The sequence below is a fragment of the Sander vitreus genome, chromosome 3 (assembly GCF_031162955.1).
Source record: "Sander vitreus isolate 19-12246 chromosome 3, sanVit1, whole genome shotgun sequence".
In the NCBI taxonomy this organism is placed as follows: domain Eukaryota; kingdom Metazoa; phylum Chordata; class Actinopteri; order Perciformes; family Percidae; genus Sander; species Sander vitreus.
Genome location: NC_135857.1, coordinates 2,248,387 through 2,272,175, shown reverse-complemented (window position 1 = coordinate 2,272,175; position 23,789 = coordinate 2,248,387). Strand labels below are relative to the sequence as shown.

General features: G+C 41.2%; 1 protein-coding gene across 8 annotated transcripts in view; it reads right to left on the bottom strand.

The window, feature by feature from the left end:
* Window positions 1-23,789, bottom strand: part of LOC144514792 (protein furry homolog) — a 66,251-nt gene that overhangs the window by 36,785 nt on the left and 5,677 nt on the right. For 2 of the 8 annotated variants that reach the window (XM_078245634.1, XM_078245635.1), the window contains exons 1-10: window positions 22,215-23,242; window positions 10,458-10,657; window positions 5,964-6,017; window positions 4,574-4,713; window positions 4,349-4,439; window positions 4,078-4,157; window positions 3,897-3,977; window positions 2,752-2,920; window positions 552-644; window positions 333-431 (exon numbers count right to left, since the gene is read on the bottom strand). In XM_078245634.1, the coding sequence (XP_078101760.1) occupies window positions 333-431; window positions 552-644; window positions 2,752-2,920; window positions 3,897-3,977; window positions 4,078-4,157; window positions 4,349-4,439; window positions 4,574-4,713; window positions 5,964-6,017; window positions 10,458-10,657; window positions 22,215-22,431 (1,224 nt within the window). In that variant the 5' untranslated portion in view covers window positions 22,432-23,242. Of the gene's footprint in view, window positions 1-332; window positions 432-551; window positions 645-2,751; window positions 2,921-3,896; window positions 3,978-4,077; window positions 4,158-4,348; window positions 4,440-4,573; window positions 4,714-5,963; window positions 6,018-10,457; window positions 10,658-12,341; window positions 12,488-16,365; window positions 16,586-22,214; window positions 23,248-23,789 lie in introns of those variants that run through there. The other 6 variants (XM_078245642.1, XM_078245643.1, XM_078245645.1 and 3 more) reach the window with 4 other exon arrangements.

The window sequence follows — 23,789 nt, the reverse complement described above, 5'->3', positions numbered from 1 at the left end:
CGTGAACTGCTGTGGTGAAAAGCTTTATTGAAGACACTTTGGAGGGAAGGAATGTAACAGACGCTACTGTATATACTCTACTGCTTCCGTGCTCCTTTTTATGCTTTGAAATGGCAGCCTGTAATCCCTCATAAATGATTTCTAGTGTGGACAATGACGTTGTAAGAGAGCATTACACAAGAGTGACCATGAAATGCTTGAGGATTCGCAGAGACCACAGGCATCAAGGAAATCTGAGCATGCGGTAGAGGGTGTCAGAGTGAAAACAGAAGTGTACAAAAACTAACAGGGCCGACAATCAGAGTCAGTTTGTTTTCTGCCCATCGACTAACCAGAGAGTGCTTCTTTCTGGAGGACAAGTCCAGGGTTGTGTCGTACAAGCTGTCCACAAAGTTCCTCAGGCAGGGTACGTTCACTTCATTCTTCACGGCCTAGGACAACATCACACACGGTCACATGATAAGACAGTCCTCTGCAGAGTCATGCCATTTTACAATTTCAATGAAATACTGTGTAATGCATTCAACACACACTGGAGGAAAACAACTTACTGCTGCAACAGGAACCAAAATTTCAACAAAGAGACCAGCCAAGGCATGCTTAATGTCCTTGTCCTTGACTTCCAGGAAATATTGGGCACACTCCTGTAGAAACGAGAGTAGTAAATGATTAAACACGCAATAAAAAGGTATTTTTTACCCAAGAGATAAACAGACTTGATACTGCATGGCCAAAACTGAATGTACAAAGCTGATGGGAAACATAGCCAAGATCAAAGGGCAGCAAACAGCCCTGAGGATGTATTGTACATATTTCTACATAATGGTCATATAAGCCTATGTTTAAGTAAAAAAACAAAACAAAGAAAGTGTGAATATTTAGCTTACAACATAAAACCCTCAGAGTCACTGCAGAGGGGCTGCCAAATTATTGGTTAATACTTAGTAGTTATAAAGTGCTCATATTATGCTCATTTTCAGGTTCATAATTGTATTTAGAGGTTGTACCAGAATAGGTTTATGTGGTTTAATTTTCAGAAAACACCACATTTTTGTTGTACTGCACATTGCTGCAGCTCCTCTTTTCACCCTGTGTGTTGAGCTCTCTGTTTTAGCTACAGAGTGAGACATCTCACTTCTGTTCCATCTTTGTTGGGAGTCGCACATGCTCAGTACCTAGGTAAGGACTACTAGCCAGTCAGAAGCAGACTATGAGGGCGTGCTCTGACAGTAGCTAGGTAAGGACTACTAGCCAGTCAGAAGCAGACTATGAGGGCGTGCTCTGACAGTAGCTAGGTAAGGACTACTAGCCAGTCAGAAGCAGACTATGAGGGCGTGCCCTGACAGTACCTAGGTAAGGACTACTAGCCAGTCAGAAGCAGAGTATGAGGGCGTGCCCTGACAGTACCTAGGTAAGGACTACTAGCCAGTCAGAAGCAGAGAATGAGGGCGTGCCCTGACAGTACCTAGGTAAGGACTACTAGCCAGTCAGAAGCAGAGTATGAGGGCGTGCCATGCTAGCAGCTAGGCGAGCATTATAACGTGTGTTCCAAAGTGACCACGTTTGTCTCTGAAGTAAAGGCTGGACTACAATAGAGCTGTTTGGAGCAGTTTGTGAACAGTGTTTTCTGTTGGAGATGGTAAGTCCCTTTGGGGTGGACTTGGGATTTTTCACTTTGTAAACCCATAACGTGCACAAAAAGATATATAACACAATAAAGGAAAGGGGAAAAAGACAAAAAGCATAATATGAGCACTTTAAGTTTTTCCCCTCCAAAATTAAAATATGTCTGAAAATATACATAAACATGAATCCAACATATTATTAGCAAAGATAAATCGGCCTATTCAACCTCAACAACATTGATGATACGCTTACTGGCCTGTAAGGTAGCCACCCACAGATACAGGTGAGCTTATGGATTCACTGTGCCTTCCGCATGTATGTTAAACATAATGATGATTATTTTATTGACTTAGTATTATAGGGCACCATTAAAAAGGTAAGTGTGTGAAGGCCTTAGGCCACCCTACACGCTATTGTAGGTCCAGTTTATTATGCAACTCAATTTTATACAATATATGTAGTAGGGGGCCCCTGCTTGTCTAAAACTGATTGTCTAAACAATGTTGAAGACCCCTGGTATACAGTTGCGCTCATACGTTTATGAACCCATGGATCCAGGATACTATGCATCCTGATAAAGTTCCCTTGGCCTTTGGAATTAAAATAGCCCCCCCCCACACACACACATCATCACATACCCTTCACCATACCTAGAGATTGGCATGGGGTACTTTCCATAAAATCATCTCTCAATGCAAATCAAACCAGCTATTAGGCTAACTGGCATAAAACCATGCCAATCTCTAGGTATGGTGAAGGCTATGTGATGATGTGGGGGGGCTATTTTAATTCCAAAGGCCAAGGGAACTTTATCAGCATCATAGTATCCTGGATCCATGAAATAACTGGCCTTTCAAAATAAAAGTCTGCCTGCCTCTATGGGAATTTAACATAGGGGTGGACTGACTTACGTCCCCTGTATTTTAAGGAAGAACATGTTATTAATTTACGATACATTCACAAAGAAAATTGGTGTCCTTAAAGGGTTGGATTTTTCCTCCTTTTTTTAATTAAGGCATTAAGATCAATTTCCAAAAGATGATTTTGTATTCCTCATTTTAGTCAACTTTAGCATGGATTCATAAACTTATGAGCACAACTGTAGATCATAGAAGACTGTTGTACCTGCATGAACTGAAAAGAGGCTTCAAAATCTTCAACGGGATACATCTTAATTCGGAAGAACTTGACCCCCATGACAAGGGTTATAGTACTCTGGACTACATAAGGACTCTGCTCTTTCTGCCGCAGCTCCTTTAGCTCAGTCATAAACTTCTTCTTCACAGCAGGAAACCTGAGAGAGAGAAAAAAAAATGAAATGAGATTCTATATAAAGACATGCCTGTATAGCTCAGTCAGACAAAGCCCAAATCAGCACATCCACAAAAAGGTTCCTTCACTTCAGAGTCGTGACGCAGTGAAATACAGACATTATTCAGGGAGCATGCCTCCCAAAAATACCATCCCCTCGTCTTACCCTCAGTATGCAGACTCTGAGTCTGTGCCCCAAGATGAACTCCTCGCCTAGCACCTGATCCATTGCCCAAATTGAACCAGAGATGGGATTCTTCAGCTGGTCTAAATTTAGAAGATAATTCATCATGGGAGCTTACTATGAGCATCTATTAACCTCTTCCCTGGTGCCTGGTGGTGAAAATGAATACAGTTGTTTCTGCATCTTAATCATGGGAGGAGGATTTGCTATCAGTTATATGGACACAAACAGTGATTGAGAAACCACATGTAAACTTCCTCAAAACAGCATCAATCTCTCTGCAGATACTCCAAATACAACTATGAGTTATTATACCTAAATCATTTCAGTTCACAGTAACAATTTTTTTTTTTTTTCTTGAACTCAGAGAAAAGTAAAGATAAGTAAAGAAAGTAAAGAGTGAAGTTTCTCCTGCTGGAAATTAAGCAGAGCACACTTTGGAAAGAAGGTATGCAGTGTGCTCACCCAGCCTCTCTCTATTTTAAGGGTTTGTTCCTTACTGCAATGATCTGAAAACTTCAAATAAACAGACATCAATTTCCAGTCCTAGTTTGGTGTGAAGGGGACCTGTCCAAAAGTGTGTCGTCCCTAGTGTCTGTTCCAGATGAGATGTTTTGCAGAAAGGCATGAGGAATGGTAACACACCATTATAATGTGGCATGAAGCCAAAGCCCAACAGAGCAGAGAGTGAAGATTTACGAGCCAATCAAGACCGATGATAAAGAAAAACAATAATATTCTATTATATAATCATAGTTCTGTCTTTGCTACTTACTTGGACTGAGCTAATACTCCTATGATTTCAGCATAAAGGTCTGCTACAGTGTGCATGTTGCCAGTGTTCGGACCATGATACCTGCGGGTAACACAACATGAGACAGAGAAAAACAAACCTTAAAGATACTTCAAACTGAAAGAAAGAAGGAACAGTGTTGGAAAAAAAATCGAGACCGTACCCTTCTTTGTGTCTAAAGTGCTTAAATGCCAAATTAATGACTTCATTGACCAAACTGTCAAGGACCGGGTGGAGCGGCATCTAGTTTAAAATCAGGAGACACAATGGCATGAGAATGAATGTTCAACAACATATTCATAAACTACCGGACATGATATATTTATTTTCTTTTTTCAGCAGTAGAAACTCATAACAGCTCTACTTAAGTTTTATATCATAAAATAATGACATAAACTAAGCAGCTTTTGTGTGCAACAGTTAAGTCAAGTCACCTGTTTCAAAACCTCTATAAGTACAAGAGAGAAGATGAAGTCGATGGCCAAATCCCTCCTTTCAAGTAGATAATCTTTCTGCTGCTCATCACTGGTACGGAGAGGAAAAACAGAAGCGACAGGTTTGCTACAATCATACAGTACATGTGAGATTCCCCACTGCTTCTTTACATTGCCTAGAAGTGGCACATTGTTGCATGTAGTAATCAATTTAATGATTCTCACTTCTTGGACTTGGTGTTGGCTCTTGGCCGGTACTCGTGCAACTCCTCATCTAGTCCATTTTGTCTTTTGTACCAGTCGAACAACGTGCGCAGGATGGAGGGGAGACAGTACTCAGCCAAAGAGCTCATGGTGCTTATCAGCTGGAAGAAGAGGACATACATCGTGCAAATGCATGTTTGTCTTTGGCAGTTAACATACCAAAGTAAGAGATAGTAATCAGTGTTTCCTTTGTTTATTTGTACAGCAATTTACACAAACCTTTAAGCAGCACGAGATAATTCATTTACGTCTCATTATGTTTCCTACATTTGAACAATAAATGGAGTCGCGGGGGAAATGAGGGAGCTTTTAAGTAAATTCCAAAGCTACATTTATGGAGAGAGACGAGACTGAAGGGTGAGCTGGACCTCATTGGGACTATGCAGAGAGACAAGGTGCCCATGGGGAAGCCTCCCTCAGTTTTGAGGGGAGAGAGAGGGAAAGGAAGGAACGGGTGGGATGGGCCGGGCACACAGGAAGGGAGGAGAGTCTGGACGGGCTTGGGAACACAGCGAGCCCTTCATTCAGCACGAGGCCGGAGAAGAATCCTGGCTCTGTGTGGCTGCTGAATGGCCTCACGCAGCAGCACAAACACACCTCTGTGGCTGTGAAAGAACCTTCTCTGCAGAGCCACAGACCTGCTGGACACACCTAGCGCAGAGCCAGTGGCAGGTAAACACTCCGGCCCTGGACTGAATCTGAAAGAGCTTTTGGGATGTGAGCAGGGCTTTCACCCATCAGCTCTTTCATGTTACAGTGCATCATACTAGAGCAGTATTTAAAAACCTACCTACCTACCTACCTACCTACATGCCTAGGTGCTCACAGGGAGAGGCAAAACAGTTCATTGATGGTCTTTTATATAATCGCTTGCCGGTTATAATGTCGAACATTTGGAGATTAAAAATACAACCACAAAATGTCATCTCGTGCAGTAAGGTCATTTCATCAGCTCAGTACGTCACTTTTAGATCACTTTTGTTTCTAACAGCTGCTGTTACTGGTATTTCTAATTAGGGCTGCACGATACAAGGAAAATATGCCATATGCAATAACGTTGTTATATATCGCGATAAGGATATTACTTGCGATAAATAAATAGATATTTGAAACAAATGAAAGAAAATCTTTTCCAACATTCTTTTATTTAACAAATTGAACATTGAATTGAATATAAAAGGCACCATTAAAAAAAGCATGACAGTTACATTTTAAAGTGCCGTTTTCTACTGATATTTTCTTTGAAAAAATCTCTGAGTGTCTTTCGCGATATGTCGCAACTTTTGCCAAGTTGATTTTGCGATGACGATAACAAAACAATATATTGTGCAGCCTATTTCTCATCACTTACTTGGTCAAACTGAGGATCTTCTCCCCTCTGCAGTGACTTGGTTAATGGCTTCTCCTGAAAACACAGAGACAGGGAGTCATTTTACAACTTTTATAGGTTTTCTTATTTGTACAAAGTCAAACTGGCAAAGTTCTCTCAAGTTTGGTCTGAAGCTCGTAACTCTATCCGTCCTGGCAGGAGACAGTGTGGAGTACTTTTGAACGGGGACTCATTACAGCCCAGCTAATGAGAGAGCCATCAATCTGTCTGATGCCAGGCATGAGCAGGAAGAGTCAGATATTAGAGATGGGACATTCATGACAGCTCCCATTATTACAGTCTTCTATCATCTGAGATAAAGGCCTTCATGAAGGATTTGGGTTGTCTTCTCCTGCTGTAAGGACAGTCCTGACTTCTGTATATCATTAGTAGCACATCCTATCTGTAAGTAAATGAAGGCTTTAACATCTTTAAAAGGCCATGGAACCTGGATGACAACTCAATTGAAACACCAGAATAAAACTTTCACAAACTTTCTTAAACATATACATATTTGATTAACTTCTTTGGACCAAGTGTTCCTAAGATATTTCTAATTGGTTTAATGAAGCAGTCCTTTGTTTATTAGTGCATTTAGGGGGGGAGACACTACAGGTTAAATAGGGAAAATATTTTAACAAATAGATATCACTATGAAACTTCCTCAGTTGATTACTTATATTAAGGCAATATGTTTTTGTATTACAAGTTTTCTGAACTGGTATTTTTAAATACGTAAATTAGGCATTCTATTATTGCATACATTTCCTGAACAGAACAAGTTTAATTTTGTTGACATATTAGAGTCAAAGTTTCTTACAGTTCTTACAGTTTATCACTCCATAAATCAGGAAACAGCCTTAAAAAAATCTATTCTGGGTATGGGTATGAGTTATATAATTCAGTGGGGCAGTGGTGGCCGAGAGGTTAAAGAGCGAGCTTGTGACCGGGAGGTCGTCGGTTTAATCCCCAGACCCGACAGGATAAAAATCTGGGTGGGGAGAAGTGAAAGAGCAGTGCTTGTCCCTCCCTCATCACCACCACTGAGGTGCCCTTGAGCAAGGCCCTTAACCCCAACTGCTCCAGTGGAGCTGCTCAGTGGCCAGCAGATCAGACTGTGTTTGTACTGGGCAGCTTCCAGGTATGAATGTGGAACTGTGTAAATGTGACAGGTCGCCGTTGCAAATGAGAATTTCTTCTCAATAGACTTACCTGGATAAATAAAGGTAAAAAAATAAATGAGAAAAATACATTTTGAGAAAACGGCCTTTAAGACATGTATTGCGAAATTCCATACATTTTGCAGGTAAATAGGGTAAAACATTTTAGACAGATCACCATGAAACTTCCCCAGTTGATCACTTAAAGCTGTTAGACACCAACCAGACGGCCGACCGTCGGCAGAAAAGTCAGTCGGACTGATCAGTCGGGTCCCCGAGGTCCAAAAAAATGCCTCAAAACACACTGAGGCGACACCGACTTGAGCGTATGCTCTGCGCGTGCTTGAAACGTAATGCGTCTCCATAGCAGCAGGCGGCGCTAATCTGTATTGTTTCCCAGAAAATGTAAACCGGCAGCTGATTGGACGAACGCGTCACGTGGGTCTTTTTTCTCCAGAAATTCACAGCCAGACTGTCATGGCGTCTCGTTCAGAATACGATCTCATATTGTACTAAAATAGTTCACTGAAACGTGTTTCTGAAAACATTCTAAGAGAGAATTAGGCCGTGCAGTTGCTGAATCTGTCTTAATTTCAGATCAACAAAGGTCAGTTTCAAAGATTTTCATCAGATTTTGAGAGGCTCATCCGCTCGCCATTTCCGGGTGAGTCCCGACTGCCCTGTCTCCGACTGAACACGTCAGGTCGGCCAAAATGAAGGCCAACAGCTCCTCGGACGGACGACGGCACAGAACACACCGACCAGACTCGAGTCACCGACCTCGCCAATCTGTCTAACGGCCGATAATCGGGTTGGTGTGTCAGCGCCCTTACACTGAGACAAGTATTCTTTGTATTACAAGTTTTCTGAATTTGTATGTTTAACTATGCAAATGAGGCATTATGTAATGCTAACGTTTGGTTAATTTAGGAAAAATCTACAGGTGCAAACAGACAAACTGTAGGAAAGTACCTAAATGTGTATTTGGGACGTTTTATTTATTTTATTTTCCTGAAAGAAGACTCAAAATTGAAAAATTATATTTTCGCCTGTAGTGTCTCCCTTTAAGAGACGAAAAGCGCTTAAATTAATGATTAATAATCACAGTAAATCTTCAGTATACAATTACTGAAAATCGGCCCATAAACTATTTTGTTCATCATAGAAATGACAATTACCCCGGCCTATTTCAAAAATTTATTCAAACTGACTACAGATCGTTGAATATGACAGATTCAGTTGCGTAAACAAATTCACCTGAATGATGAGGAGGAGAGGAGGGCCAAGAACTACAAGGCAGCAGGGCTGCACGATATGAGGAAAATGTCAAATTGCGATTATTTTGATTTTGTTGCGATTGCGATATGATTCACGATATTGGAGGGAATGATCCATTTTTTTGGATCATTCCCTCCCACAAATAAAAATGTACTATAGTCATGTAGTGTGACTTTTGCGAGAATCTGTACCAAAGATGTTTTGTAAAAGGATTTGTAGGCCCACGACGTCTCTGCAGCACCACAATACTTCATTCAGAATGGTTTGACACATATTTTGCCTTTAAGAAATATTGCGCCCCCCCTGCGATTTGGATATTGCACTAGTCCATAGTGCGAGTTCGATAAAATTGCAATTAATTGTGCAGCCCTACAAGGCAGGGCTGAAACAAATTACTCAGCCAATTCTCCACTGAGAGGAAAGACAACGAGAGACACATCCTGCATGCAGTTCTCTGGAGGGACTTTCACTGCACACTTTCCCTGTGGTAATTAACACTTCCCTGCAGACTGGGACAGCTGACTAACAGCTTCCAATAAATCACAGTCCCTAAAACTGGAGACTGCCATAGCAGCCACAAGTAAACTGACCGTATGTCAGACCTGTGCAACCTGCATACAATTATTGTAAATAGTATTTAGACCAGCCCTGGGATCTGTAGAGTTGGGTGGCACTTTTATTTGATTTCCTTTCTCCTGGTTCCCCTACGCTGTGGTGTAACAAAGGGTAGCTATTTGTGGTAAACAATGCTAACGTGCCATAGGACACAAAGCTGCAGTATGGTGATTACTGCTGTCTGAGGCTTTTCTTAGTATTAAGGATCAGTTGGTCATTTTCAGTTGACTTTCAGCAGCACTTGTGAGATACTAATGTGGTTCTGGGAGCAGGTGGTGAGTGGTGCAGTGGCTCTTCCCTGTCTGCCTGACTGTCTGTAAACAGAATCATTTATGACAGCTGCTGTTGTGGCCCTACCGATCGGCTTCAACCTCCACTGGACAAAAAGGCTCTTAAACATTGTATTAGCACCTTTTACCTTCATCTAATTTTCCAGAAATATTCATCAGTCGGTATCTCAATAACACAGTAGCTAGAACAAATACAAGATTACAAGTCAGTTCCAAATTATTAAATGATTTGCTGATTAATATTTAAACCTGAAGAACTTTTCTAATCAAAATAACAGGCATTTGGCTCAGAATGGTCTCGGTCTATTCAAATGTGATGAATAGACTGTGAAAGAAAGCCAAACATTCTCTGATTCTAGCCTCTTACATGAGAAGGTCTGCTGCTTTTCGTTGTCATTATCATTCTAAACTGAATATTTTAGGGTTTTGGACATTTGTTTGAACAGAAAAATACATTTGAAAATGTCACCTTTGGCCTTTTTTGAGCTTATATATACTTTGGCCTTATATACTAAATAAACAATTGATTGATTGATTGATTAATCAAAAAACTAATCAGCAGATTAACTGCAAATGAAAGTAATTATTTGCAGTAGTTGCAGCCATACTGTAAAGTAACAATGCAGTGTTGTATTGGTACTTTTACTTAAGTAAAGGAGCTAAATACCTCTTTTACGACTGTGGGTAATTCATTACGGTCAAAAGAGCTACTGTCGGCCTGTCTATCAGGCTTCCTGTCTGACCTTGTTATAGTGGTTTACAACCTGGGGTTCGGGGGACCCACAAGGGGTCATACCTTAACAGGCCAGCAAACTGTGAGAAAAATTCTCCTACAAAATAAAATGCTTATTTTTCTCTAATCTTTCTCACAGTCTAATTGAATACAGTTTTAGCAGCCTCTAAAATCATTGAAATGTAACTATCTGTAACAACTTTGCTCAAGATTTGATTAAACTGCACACAACTCATAGTCTTGCAACTTTTGACGAGCAGTTACAAGCAGTTAAAAAATTGTGTCTCAACTTCTGAAGCAAAACACATGAGACAATCTCAAAGTTTTTTAAAAAGAGCAACAATCCCCACAGGACACAAAGAGCAGTAACTCATCAGTCTGTCACTCTCTGCCGACTCACCAGTGGCTCAGCCATGATGATGCGGATCTTGCGCTCTGACATGGTGGTGAAGTTGGCGAACAGGCTCTTGAGGACGTACTCGCCCGGCTTGCTCTCCGGGTCAATGCTGATGGGCATCATGGCCGGGGGACCCTTCTCTCCCTGAGGACAGCAGACTGGAGGGATGGGGGGTTTACTGTATCCGTTCCCCACGGGCGAGGCTGCGGAAACGACACAAAAAGCACAAGATGGTCAACAATTTTGTGAAGTAAAACATTGCCAATTCAAGCACAAATAAGTGTGACAGGACCAGCCACGGATGTGTTTACAAAGAGAGATCACCAAATAGAGTATTACTGAGAAGCTTCCAAACATGGACATAAAGTTCAACATGTTGAACATTCCTGAGGGAGACTGTCCAAAGGGCACCGGCTTGCCCCGAGTCTGCTCTCTTTCCTACTGCTACAGTGAACGGAGCGCATATGGAAATTAAAAGACCACGGCTAGCAGCTGGTGTTTTCATTTCGTACCAAAGATGTTATTGCCCTTTGAGGGGAGCAAAAATCTTGTGCATGTGACCATCCTACAGCCGGTGTTATGATGTGGCCCACGTTTAATTCCAGATGGCTTTGCCTAGGCCAAGCTAACACACAAGTTAAAGTTTACCTCAGTGTCACACTCTGCTGCTTCCAGACACAAAAGTGCTAAATATAGTAAAGAACCACATTTAGCCTGAAACACTACAACCCCTAACTGCACGTCCACCTCACAAATAGCCATTAATCTGATGTGTACAGCACAGAAGAGACTAACTGCCTCACAATGAGAACTGCATTTCCTTCAGCTAATGCATTCTGAGTGTTTAAAAGTGTGTGTGTGTGTGTGTGTGTGCGTGTGTGTGTGTGTGTGTGTGTGTGTGTGCATGTAATAAATAAATGTGACTGGACAGAAATCGCATCAGCAAAGTACAGCCTGCATGGTGTCAGGAGCACATTACATCTGTCAAAGTCACATATCAAACACCAGGCTTTGTGGTGAGCATAAGTTTTGTTTTCTTTGCTCGTTAATGGATCAAAATAGTTTAAAGTCCCTGTTAAAAAACTGGTCGGGTTAGCTTACTAAGACAAAATACAGTATATGAAAAGACCTCAGTTGCTGCATATTAATGCAAAGTGTAGCTGTCATATTGAGAGATTTCTCTGAGAGTGTAGTGTCGAATTAAATGAATGTAAGATACAAGTATTTATTTTTAAAGGAGGGTATTTATTTAAAAAATATATCATCAAAATTGTTTATCAGTGTAGAAGCAGCAAGTATGCTGTAGGCCTGTACATCATGTTTAAGCATTCAGACCCAATGAATATTGAAATTGAAGTAATTTATGTTCATGTAGTCATGTTGTGACAAGACAAAAACCTACAGTATGAATTAAACAGAGAAATCAGACAACTGGCTATGTAATTTAGTGGCTTCTGAAGTCTGCCAAAAGAGTACTCAAAAGCAGGAACAGTAATCTTCTTGCAGATCAAAGGTTGAGAGCATAAAAAAAGGCTCTAATGAATTATCTGAAGCGCTTTACTCAAAACTATTACCTCTTCACAGGTAGTCGAAGGAAACTTAACAAATGCACACACAAAAAAAAAAGACGAGGAACTGAGATACACATCAGCAGAGACAGGAGTTAAGCAAAGTGCCAATCAGCATTTTTTAGAGGCCGTACAGTGTGAGTAAGCAGCTCTGACAAAGCTGCGCAAGAGAAGCTGGAGAAACGCCGTAGAACCAGTAAACAAGTCTTCTTCTCCAGGACATGAAGCGCTCGGATATCTGTCCAGGAATGCGCAGCATGTGCGATGATCTCTGGCTTTCAGAACATGCTTCCCTCACTTGTGGCAACTCAGCACCTACCCAGGCCCTTGATGAAGCTGATGACGCTGGCCTTACTCCAGCACACAGCCGTCCCGTCCATTGTGGGGAAGGAGGAGGATATGGTATCCAGGGTTGTCCTGAATCAAGGCAAACGCTTGCTAGTAAAATCCACCAACGTCCATGTCTTGTTGCGTGTCAGCTGGCACTATCCTGCTGGGCATAGTTTCCATGGTGCACAGAGCCAACAGCGGGTGTGTTTTAAAAAGTGGGAGTAGTGTTTGGTACGGGAGACCACGCAATCACTCTCTCTCTCTCTCTCTCTCTCTCTCTTTCTGAGCTGCTTCTGCTATGGCTTCTTCTAGCCTTGTGACCAGCCGGTGCCTTCCAAGAGTGAAGGTCAGGCAGGAATTTTTAGCTGAGGCACAGTGCAGTGATGAGGTCCAACATGCTATGGTGGCATAGTTGTGTGACTATATTTATCCCAGGGCACACACTATACTACTGACACCATCCTAAAGCACGAGGGCCAGACCACCAGAGTGTAAACACCATTGTTGACCAGCCACTGCTTCAAGCACTTTACTCAGCAAATCAGTAAAATATCAGATTTTTAAGTAACTTCCCAGCAACAGAGAGTCTGGATTAGGGCCGCACGAAACGAGGAAAATATGCGATAACGTTGTTGAATATCGCGATAACAATATGACTTATGATAAATGAACTGATATTAAAGTCTACTCAGTTCTGCCTTTCTGCTGCTTTCAGTATTCTGCTAAAATACAGCAAATTCCTTGTTGAATAAAAAAAAAAAGAAAAAAATCATTTCCAACATTATTTTATTGAACATTGAATTGAACATACACTAATAAAAAAGAATGACAGTTACATTTTAAAGTGTAGTTTTCTACTGATACTCTCTTTCAACTAACTCCAAACATTTCTGTGTGTCTTTCGCGATATGCTGCAGCCTTTGGCGATGTGTTTATTGCTAGGTTGATATCACGATGACGATAAAAAAAAAAAGATATGTTGTGCAGCCCTAGACTGGATGCAAACCCGTCTGATTTAACGAACGTTTTAAAGGGCACAGCGGGTTCGATAAACTTAAATCGACATATCATTTTATCTAAATTCTCCCATGTCGATTAATTCAACTGGAAATGGGAGGTGAAGAAAGCAACCAGTGTGCATATCAAGCCCTTTCTGTTGCTCTGGGCGCTGCACGAAGACTCAGACGCGACATGTGACTCTGCAAACAAGGAGCTCGGGCACAGTGTGCCTTACATCATCGCCAAGCTGGAAACACCCTGGGCATGGTGGTGCTCCCGAGAGGACAATGCAAACAGGCTACAAGTGTCTCTCTTGCACACGCCCATACACACATGTACAAAGAATGCAGTTGACTAAATGCATCCACAGAGACTGTCCTGCTGAGTAAACAACCACTTTAGCAGTCGTTTGTGAACAGAGTGGGTGGATATTTAGATACCACTGACCTCCTTAACTGGACTAGAAATTCCAATGTCAACATAGACCTTTGGGAGCGCAGCTCCAGCTGCTGTGAGAAACATTGACTCTGCATTTCTGTGAGAGTACTATTTTACCCTCTCCTTCACCACTGTACAGTATTTATATGTTATACTACTAGGCTGGGTATAAAGGGACACTGTTCAGGAGTTAATTCAAATGTTTGCGTCATGTAATGTAATGAGCATGAAAATGTTGTTGTCTGGTTTAGATCATAAAGTTTTTGGCCAAATGAAACAACCAGAGTCCCTGTTACTGTATCAGCCAGATGTGCCACACTGACTATATTTCCATATTAAAATGAAACAGAAAAAGTCACTAGAGTTTACTCTCTGACTCAGTTTAGATCCTGGAATGCTGTCTAGAGTTGAAGCTGAACTATTTTTGCTTAAATTTATCAAAAGAGGAAGCAACAGCTGGAGCCAATGGAGCAGCAACGTCCCGATTCTAATACATTATCACAAGGTCAGAGTGTGAGTGTCCCAAAAAATAGGAGAGTGGAGATAGCGAGAGAGTGATTACAGAGCTCTTTGAAAAGCAGATTAAAATGTCAGTCTCAAACAACTGACCATCAACCCTTTTTTAGCACGCTGACATCATGCTCGAAACCACTGCCTGCTGTGAGTTTCATTTATATAAGTCCCCGTAGAAACGCCTGCATCTGTCTCGTCCAGCTAAACGGAAGGGATTCGTCTATGTATAACTTCTGCAATTTCATTCACTGTTGAAAAACTATTTTTAGCTCCTCAAAAATAGAGCATACGTATTGCACTGCACACAGTTGCACCAGGCTAAAACGGAAGAAGAATTTAAAAACTCCGCAAATGTGACAGAAAAACGACTTAACTAAACAGAAAATGGGCACAGGGGCTGCACAATATATTGTTTTTCTTATCCTTATCACGATATCAACTTGCGCAGTAAACACATTGTAAAAAGGCTGCAACATATCACGAAAGACACTTTGAGATTTGAGTTATTTGAAAGAGAGTATCAATCGAAATCTACACTTTAAAGTGCACAGTAATTTGCTGTATTTTAGCAGAATACTGAAAGCAGCAGAAAGGCAGTACATTTAAGTACATATGGATATCTGTTTATTTATTGCAAGTAAAATCGTGATTGCAATATTCAACAGCATATATATTTTCCTCATAGCGTGCAGCTCTAATGAGCACAATAGCATTTCATAACAGAAACAAGTGAACTGAACAACAACATGTTTGACTACTCATCAGAGGAGCACTCGGCTTACTGCAGCTCATCTCCTGCTCTGATTGGTTGATGGTGGACCGGCCTTCAGGCAATTTGAACACCAGACCTGACGCTGCTGCACAATGCCAGTTCTGTGTGTGCTGCTAGTTGTCACTGTTTTATTAGAGCTGGACACACTGACTGATGAGAGACCGCTGTCTAAAAGGACCTTGACTTTGTTTACCTTGTGGTCACGGGGCAAACAGTATCTAATATGACTGGAATCCTAGTGTTTTCAGATCAGTTTCTATTAACGACGCTGTCGCTCTTGCCAGCTTGTGATTCATTACGTAACAGCTCGTGCAAATGGGAGCAGAGAGATGAGACTAGGAGATCACATACATGTATTTAATGAAAATGTTAAATGCATAGCCGTGGGTCCCTGCTGATACTGTGCATTGAGTGCCTATGCCTTTATCAGCACAGTGACCCACTCTGAGAATTATGCAACATCATCAGGAGATGGCTCAATAGTGAGTGTGTGGACAAGGACAGCATGTTCTATGGTATCTCTTTTCATTCAGATTCAATAGATATGTACGAGCTACCACACTGCCTGAGAGGTACAGCTGACTTGCTAGCATAATTCACTTTAGATTTTAATCATTGTTATTTGTCAGATATAGCTTTAGTTGCTAAATTGTATTTGGGAATATATACTGCAAATGTTTCATTGGTTCAAGGTGCCACTTCCTAGTTTTGGCTGTTTGTTTTTCTTCCAAAAGGAGAGTTCACAATCCACCTCTCATATCTTACATAAATCAGAATTATGCCATGATCAGATGCAGAGAGGCCTCCTATCCCATCCTCATGGGCCACGATGGGAGCCAGTGGAGCTGTGAGCTCTAGACAGAATATGCAACCAAGCTGAACCTCCACTAATCCTATTACTGTGCTCTCGCACTTAATAAGAGCTATTTAAACTCTGTCAGACACTCGCAGGCTAAAGTAGAATAAGGCTAGAATTGAAAGAAAAGCAGCAGGAATGAGATGCTGAATCACCATCAGCAGAACTTACTGTAAGGACACAGGTTAATCTGGGTAATGGTAACTGTACCACGGTCCTGTGTGTATAATGTGCAACTTCTTCTCAGCCAATAACTCTTGCTAGATACTTGATACTGAACAAGCAACAGCACATCCCCGTCACAGACCACAACAGGAAAAAGAGGCCATAAAGTCAGGTTCCCCCTAGAGCTGCAGCCTCAGCCAGTCAGTCAGTCAGCTCTGTCAGCTGGCTGAGGACAAAAACCACAACAACAGGAGACAAACTGCTACTCACTGCCGCTCCACGATTTCAGCAAGGATTTGATGCTGATTTCAAAGAAGCCAGAGTCCTGCTGGCTGGCCATGGCTGCCGCTTTCCGTTGAGTTTCCCTCCAGTAGCGGCAGCAGCAGCAGTTGAGCTGGGACCAGCAGGTAGCGCCTGCTGTCACCTCTCTGTGACGCAGACAATGTTGTGCTGACGAGACCCTGAGTAAACACACAAGCACTGCTTCACCCCTCCTCTTGTGTCCTACCCTTAGCTATCAGCCCTCTCTCTCCTTCCCTTCACACTCTCTCAACATCTCTCTCTCTCTCTCTCTCTCTCTCTCTCTCTCTCTCTCTCTCTCTGAAGCTATGGCAGGCAGTGGGCGGCAATGCAAGCTGCTTTTAAATAACTGCGCGGAGGCTGAGAGTGCAGGAAGCAATCCTCTTAGCGGAGTGCAGTTAATAATAACTACTGTTTGTCTGCGTGCAGAGCTGGATAACGATGACAGTGCTGGGTTTGTGTGTCTTTCTGCGTGACTGGGAGCATCTGACAGGCCGCCACTGACGGAGGAGACGGGGGAACGCGGCAAGTGCGACACATAACAGGGAACATCTGGGAGAGCAGTGGACAGCAGAAAACACTAAAGTGATCAGCAAGCAGAGGGGATTTACTGCACACAAGGGATCTGCATGGGACTAGGGCTGACTGCTGGCTTTTAACCCTTTTATGTGCACCGACTTTGTCAAATAAAATGTCAAATATTGTGCATTCCTTTATTTTTCACATTTTTCTTATTATTATAATCATTAGGGGGCAAATTATCTGTATTTATTTATTACTTGAGTAATCAGTATATCTTCAAAATAGAGAAAAAGTTTCCCAGAGTCCAAAGTGACATATTCAACTTGCTTATTACAGCTGAAAAACAGTCCAAAAGTATACATTTTAAAATGCTAAAAGAAAAGTAAATAACAAAAAACACAAATAAATGACAATTAACAAAGTAATTAATTTCCTTGAAGCGACTGTTTTTAACCTACCAGTTCAATACTATGATTAATTAATTACTTGGGTAATAGTTTCAGCACTATCATTATCATGTATTATCTCTTAAATCATGCAGCAGCTTTCCCCTCATTACTGTTGTTTGCATGACGGAAAAAAAAATCAGTAGATAAGAAAATATGTATTGCAGACATGCTGAAATGGGATACAAACAGGCTACAGTTGCATTTAAACACTTCTGCATTTGTATTTTCAGCCAAACCAGTAGAATTTTCTCATTTCATAGATGCTGTGAAATGAATCTTACTACCACCTGAATTAATGTAAATGGTAATAAACACCCTTGTTGCTTTTCTTGGACATGTAACAATTAAATCCAACATCCAACATTTTGCTATGTAAAATCAGATGCATGTCATCAACCATATGGAGTATAAAGCACATCCTCCAATCCCCCTTCCTCTACTGCCCCTGAGCGCTCTTAGTATAATCCTATCAGAACTCTGTCTGTCCATCAAGCAACAGCCACTTGACCTTCATTGCATAATACACTCTGTGATGGAGAAGCCATCACTGGCTGCAGTGTTTGGTAAACACACGTCAGGGCCTAAGGTGTTCGGAATATACCCGAGACAGTGCTGCCTGGCTGCTCCTTACAGCATGCCTGTGTACGTACTCCCACCCTCCTTTCCCACAGCAGTGACTTTGTTTTTATTTTGACACCAGCTTATACAAAAGTGCTGTTGTGACTTGTGCCATAATGTATGAGGGTTGCGTTTGCAACTTCTTACGCTTCCTGACTAGGGCTGCACAATTAATCTCAATTTTATCGAAATCGCAATATGAACTAGTGCAATATCTAAATCTCAGGGGGGCGCAATATTTGTTAAAGGCAAAATATGTGTCAAACCATTCTAAAATAAAGTATTGTGGTGCTGCAGAGACGTCCCGGCCTACAAATCCTATCTTACAGACTAAAGACAAAATCTTTGTTTAGTACAGATCCTCACAAAATTTTTTTTTTTTTTAAATAAATCACACTTCAATCATATTATTTTTTTTTTATATTTTTCAATGAGAATAAGTATAATAATACAAAAATGATCATTCCCTCCAATATCGTGAATCATATCGCAATCTCAGTCGCAATTACATATTTTCCTAATATCGTGCAGCCCTATTCCTGACACACTCATTCATTTTGTCATGCCATAATTGATTAAAGCTCCAGGTAATGGAGTCAGAGAGCTTCCTTTTAATAAAGAAGTTGCATCTATGAAATCTGCACTAATGGGTAAATACTGTACATTTGTGTCACTTTTACCTATATTTGTTCTTTTTGACATGTAATGTCAGAAGTTGAATAGTTTATTAATTAATAAATTCAAGAATAAAAACCTTTGGACAGTATGGACACTGAAAAAGCAATGTGGCTAAGCTTTGAGGTTGCTAATGCTACTGAAACTACATTAACTTGGATTGAGAGCAGCTCTCCAGTGGTGGAATGTAACTAAGTACATTTGCTTAAAGGACAATTCCGGAGCACAACGAACCTAGGGGTTATTAACAGATGTGTACCCACTTGATTGCTCTCCGGGACATGTTTTCATGCTAATCGAATGAGTTTTTAGCTTGAAAGAAGCTAGCGCGGACCGCTGATTACCTTACAACGCTAGTATTCGGGGCACAGGAAAGTAAAAACAAATCACTATTTATACCACTAAAAAGGCTCACCGGTAGCATAATGAGGGTCCCTAAATGTTAACCGAAGCATTGAGAACATTGTAAGTCTACAGACAGTTTATTGAACAAAGAGCTGCAGGAGCTCCATGAAAGGGCTACGAGAGAGAGAGAGAGAGCTGCAGGTAGTCAATGCCGCAACAGAGCCTCGTACTTGGGGAAACTGGTGGTGTACCTGTGGACATTGTGAAGCTATGGCCACTGAACAGGAGTGTTTGTGTTGCACGGAGTGGGACCTGTTGCGTCGCGACACCCAAGAGATGCAGTGTTTTGTACAGTCTAAAGATTTCCCCTCTCTGATAAACAGGGCTCTACTTTTTTTCCATGTCCCAAAAATAAATTGGAGACGGCGACCCAGGCCGGAGGGACCAGATGGACAGTTATCCACTGAGTAAGTACACTAGACAAGTTATGCAGAGTGCGATTATTTCAGATATATTGAGCAAATTGCTTTTGATTTTAGTTTGCATCGCCAGCTGTAAGTCATGACTGATTTTCAAGACGGCGGCGGCATGTAAACATGAATCTTTATAATCTATCTTTTCATAAACTGTCTGTACACTTACACAGTTCTCAATGCTTCGGTTAACATTTAGGGACCCTCATTATGCTACCGTTGAAGTGTGGTGATATTTTGAGCCTTTTTATTGGTATAAAATAGCGATTTGTTTTTACTTTCCCTGTGCCCCGAATACTAGCGTTGTAAGCTAATCAGCGGTCCGCGCTAGCTTCTTTCAAGCTAAAAACTCATTCGATTAGCATGAAAACATGTCCCGGAGAGACAGAGTGGATACACATCTGTTACTAACCCCTAGGTTCATTTTGCACCAGAATTGTCCTTTAAGTACTGTACTTATGTACATATTTGAGGTACTTTACTTGAGTCTTTTCTTTTCATGCCACTTTCTACTTCTACTCGTGTAGTGGAGTACTTTTTACTCCACTACATTCATCTGACAGCTTTAGTTACTAGATACTTTACACGTTAAGATTTCTGCACACACTTAGTTTATAAAGTCCAGCTGAAATGATCAGACCATTAAAGTCTTAGTTGATTGACAGAACTGTTTGGATTGTTTCCAGTTTCTAAAATGGGAGGATTTTTCTGCATGGAGTACTTTTACTTTTAATACTTTAAATACATTTTCCTGACAATATTTGCATATTTTTTACTCAAGTAACATTTTTCAATGCAGGACTTTTACTTGTAACAGATGTACGTAACGTGTTGCTGATTAACACAGTTCACAAGGTGATGATATAGTTGCGCAAAATCTTATATTCCTACTATTCATTCAAATCCATATGTTTATGTTTTGCTAAGTTCATCTGTGGTGTCTTGTAACAGCCTGAGCCTTAAGAAAATGAAGCAAGTGAAGAGCTACACAGGTAAAGCCTGATGAACATTATAGCTTCTTCTATTTCTGCCTAAAGTAAATCTTCAGATGTTGCCAGTATCTTTGCCCTATCAGCAAACATCTCCCAACCATAACACAATGAGCCCATATCAGCATTTAAACTAGATTGTACGTTATCATTCTGAGGGTTAGAGCACAAACTCTACAATCAATACAAATTACCAGTAATCTGATAATGTTTTGATAAAGTTGAGGACTCTGCAAAGCGACTCTGTTCTTAGATATGATCTGGGCATGTTCAGAAAAGAAAAAACCTCGCCTATTACATGTACTGTGTATGTTATCCCGTTTGCCGACAAAATATGGTTTAGATCAGTACAACATTCAACATAAACAGCGATAAGGAATATGATAGTTTAATCAGAGCAAATTTGACTAATTATGGGCAATTGGCCCATATGGCCTATTATGGTCACAGCAAACAGAGATCAGCCCAAACACTGGAGAAACACAGTCCACTTCCTTGACTTATCCATCAGTTATAATCTGGTCGGCCTGACTTGTCCAGTAAGAGCCCCTCTGTAGGGCAAATGGTTATGTAATTCCCTCGTTGAATAATTGTAGCAATTTTTCAACAAGGCTGCTAAACAGGAAAAAGGTACAGTAGAGGCGGACTGATTGAGACATCTTCCAAAACCTCCTATTATTTTAGAAGCAGTAATAACTTGTTTAATAGACCCGTTTCTCAGAGAGATTTGAGGTGACCGTACTAGAAAGCCATAAAGCGGACTGTATACCTAAACTGTCCAAGCAGATCAGAAGAGAATATGTAATGAATATGCAAAAGAAGACAACTTGATCATTTGTATCACACCACAACGTAATAGCCAGTACTGGAGTGGATATCATTAAAACGTCAGAGCTATGTCACTCTGAAGAAGCTTAAATACAATGTTTATGGCAGAACACCTTATCTGGATATCTCTAAACTTGTCCGCATAACTGCTTCCAAAAGCACTGCCAGTGTGCCGGCACGCTGGATAGGATCAGTGTCACTTCTTAAGCAGAAAACGACTTCAGTAATACTTCCATAAATTACCGGGTTTACAGGTCTGTTTATTGGCAGCTTCAGCAGCAGCCACGTTCATGTGTAACCGATGAATAAATCATCTCAATGCTGATTACAAAAAAGATTGAAAACATTTTTCCTTAACTAGGCGTTGGGTGGGCGACGCCTCTGAGACATTAAGCACTTATTAAAAACATTATCAGGCTCTGATGAAGGTTAGGAATGTGAGGTATGTCTGTCCAGCTCAGCCATCTTTGTGGTTATCAAGCTCAAACACTTGACTCCCTCTTACTCCAACTCTCTGGCCCTGGCGCCCCTAGTTTCTTCATCTTCTTCTCTTTTTCGGTCACATATCCTGGTCTTTAATATTCCTATTTATTTCAAGTCATTACTGTTTGCTTGTTGCTCATTTTTCTAAAGACAAGATAAAAAAGCTAATTTGTCACAATGAGCTCACTACATAATATAAAAAATAGTATGCTGTACTCTCGCACTGTCTGACTCCATTATTAACAAGCCATCAGATTCCTAGGTGAGTGTGACAAATACAATGGGGAGGTGAGGTATTTCACAAAGTGATGGTAGTAGTAGCTGAAATGCTTGCATTGCCTCTGCACCACTTTTTTCAAAAAACACATTTCTCCCAGATGAAAAACTGAATTCTTGCGGCAATTACCACAGCTTCACAGAGTCAAAGCAGTACCTACTTTCAAGAATGGTGGGCCTCTTCTTATGGCGCATCTTTTTAAACTTCCCTCTGAAGTCCCTGGGTGGGAATGGATCCAGAGGTAAGTTGGCAATGCGCCCCATGACAACCTCATCCAGTCCCTCAGAGCAATCCGTCTCACTCTCAGCCATGTCTCTCACAGCACTCTCCTTTAAAGACATGTTGGATGGCAGGGAGCCCACAGCAACTTCTATCATTCTTCCAAAGAAGTCATTGGAAGCTGTGCCAGGTTTTCCCCTCTTTTGTAAGTGTAATGTCTATTTTTTCTCTCTTCCTCTTCCTTCCTTACAAACGTCTCCTGGTCAGGCAGCAGATTTCTGCTGTGCAGAGATGCAGCTAGAGATGTCAGCTTCGGTCTACTAATGTGTCTTAACCCCTGCACTTGTCAGGGCAGCTCAGCAAGTTACAGTAACATTCATGAATTGGGCAGGTATTGGATTACTTAGACAGGCCCTCCTCTTTTCAGCAAAAAGGCAAGAGGGAGAGAAGAGAGGGGCAAAGTCACAACTAAAAAGGGAGGGAGAAGGGAAAAGAGGCTGTTCTGACAGCTACAACATCCCCGCCTACTTTATGCCCACGAGGCATTCATGTATAAATATCCTGTGTTTGTCTTGGAGTCCACACATCAAAGTCTAAACACAGGTCTTGTCTCTGGCAGCGTTAATGAGGCGCAAACTAATTTCTTAAATAATGGTGTACTCAGTACCAGCAAATTTAAGAATATTTAGCGCTTCACATTCAGAGATCTTTGACGGAGAAATACATCCCCTACGTGCACTGCCGAATGTCCTCAGTGGTTCCATCAGTTCAGTACACAGCATCTGCACTTTCCCAGCACTTTCTTCTATGTCCAGTCCTCTGTGCTAAGGCCCATGTTGTCTTCTCACTGCATTACGTCCTGCTGTTTATGGCTGGTGTCGTTGAGGAAATGAGTGAAAGGTGTAAAACCATCAAGGAATAATAAGTGAGACGTAAATCCACCCCAAAAAAAAACATTCACACAGCTTGCAGCTTATATTCCATTTCAACCACTGAAGTGAACACTAACTGGACACACCTTCCACATGAACCAGTTTTTCCAAGTCTGACCTACATCAGCAATACAAACACTCTGTGTATGCACGTGAAGTGAAGGCGTTTTCTGTTTTAGGAAGAAACCAGTTAGAACATGGAACAACCACCCTATACACTCTTTCTTTTACATCACTGATGTTTTTTTTTTTTCAAGAATTTGTGTTGCAACACAATGTGGCCACAATTAAAATGTCAAACATCACGGCTAAATATGATTAACCTCCTGGTTGACTGTGAACATACAGAGCTGAGCTACGTCAAAGAGAATAGCTGCACAACAGGGAGCCCCTGGCAACACGTTTTCCTTCAGTCTAATGAGTCCAGCTGTAATTTCACTTTTCATCCACCTGTCAAAGAAAAAGGTAGCCTAAAGAAAACACTTTCAATGGAATGCTTCTGCAGCAGCACACTTGAGAAAATCGTCAAAAACAACAAGGTACATTCATCATGTTTTCTACCACTCCTGCAGAGTAATGGAGTC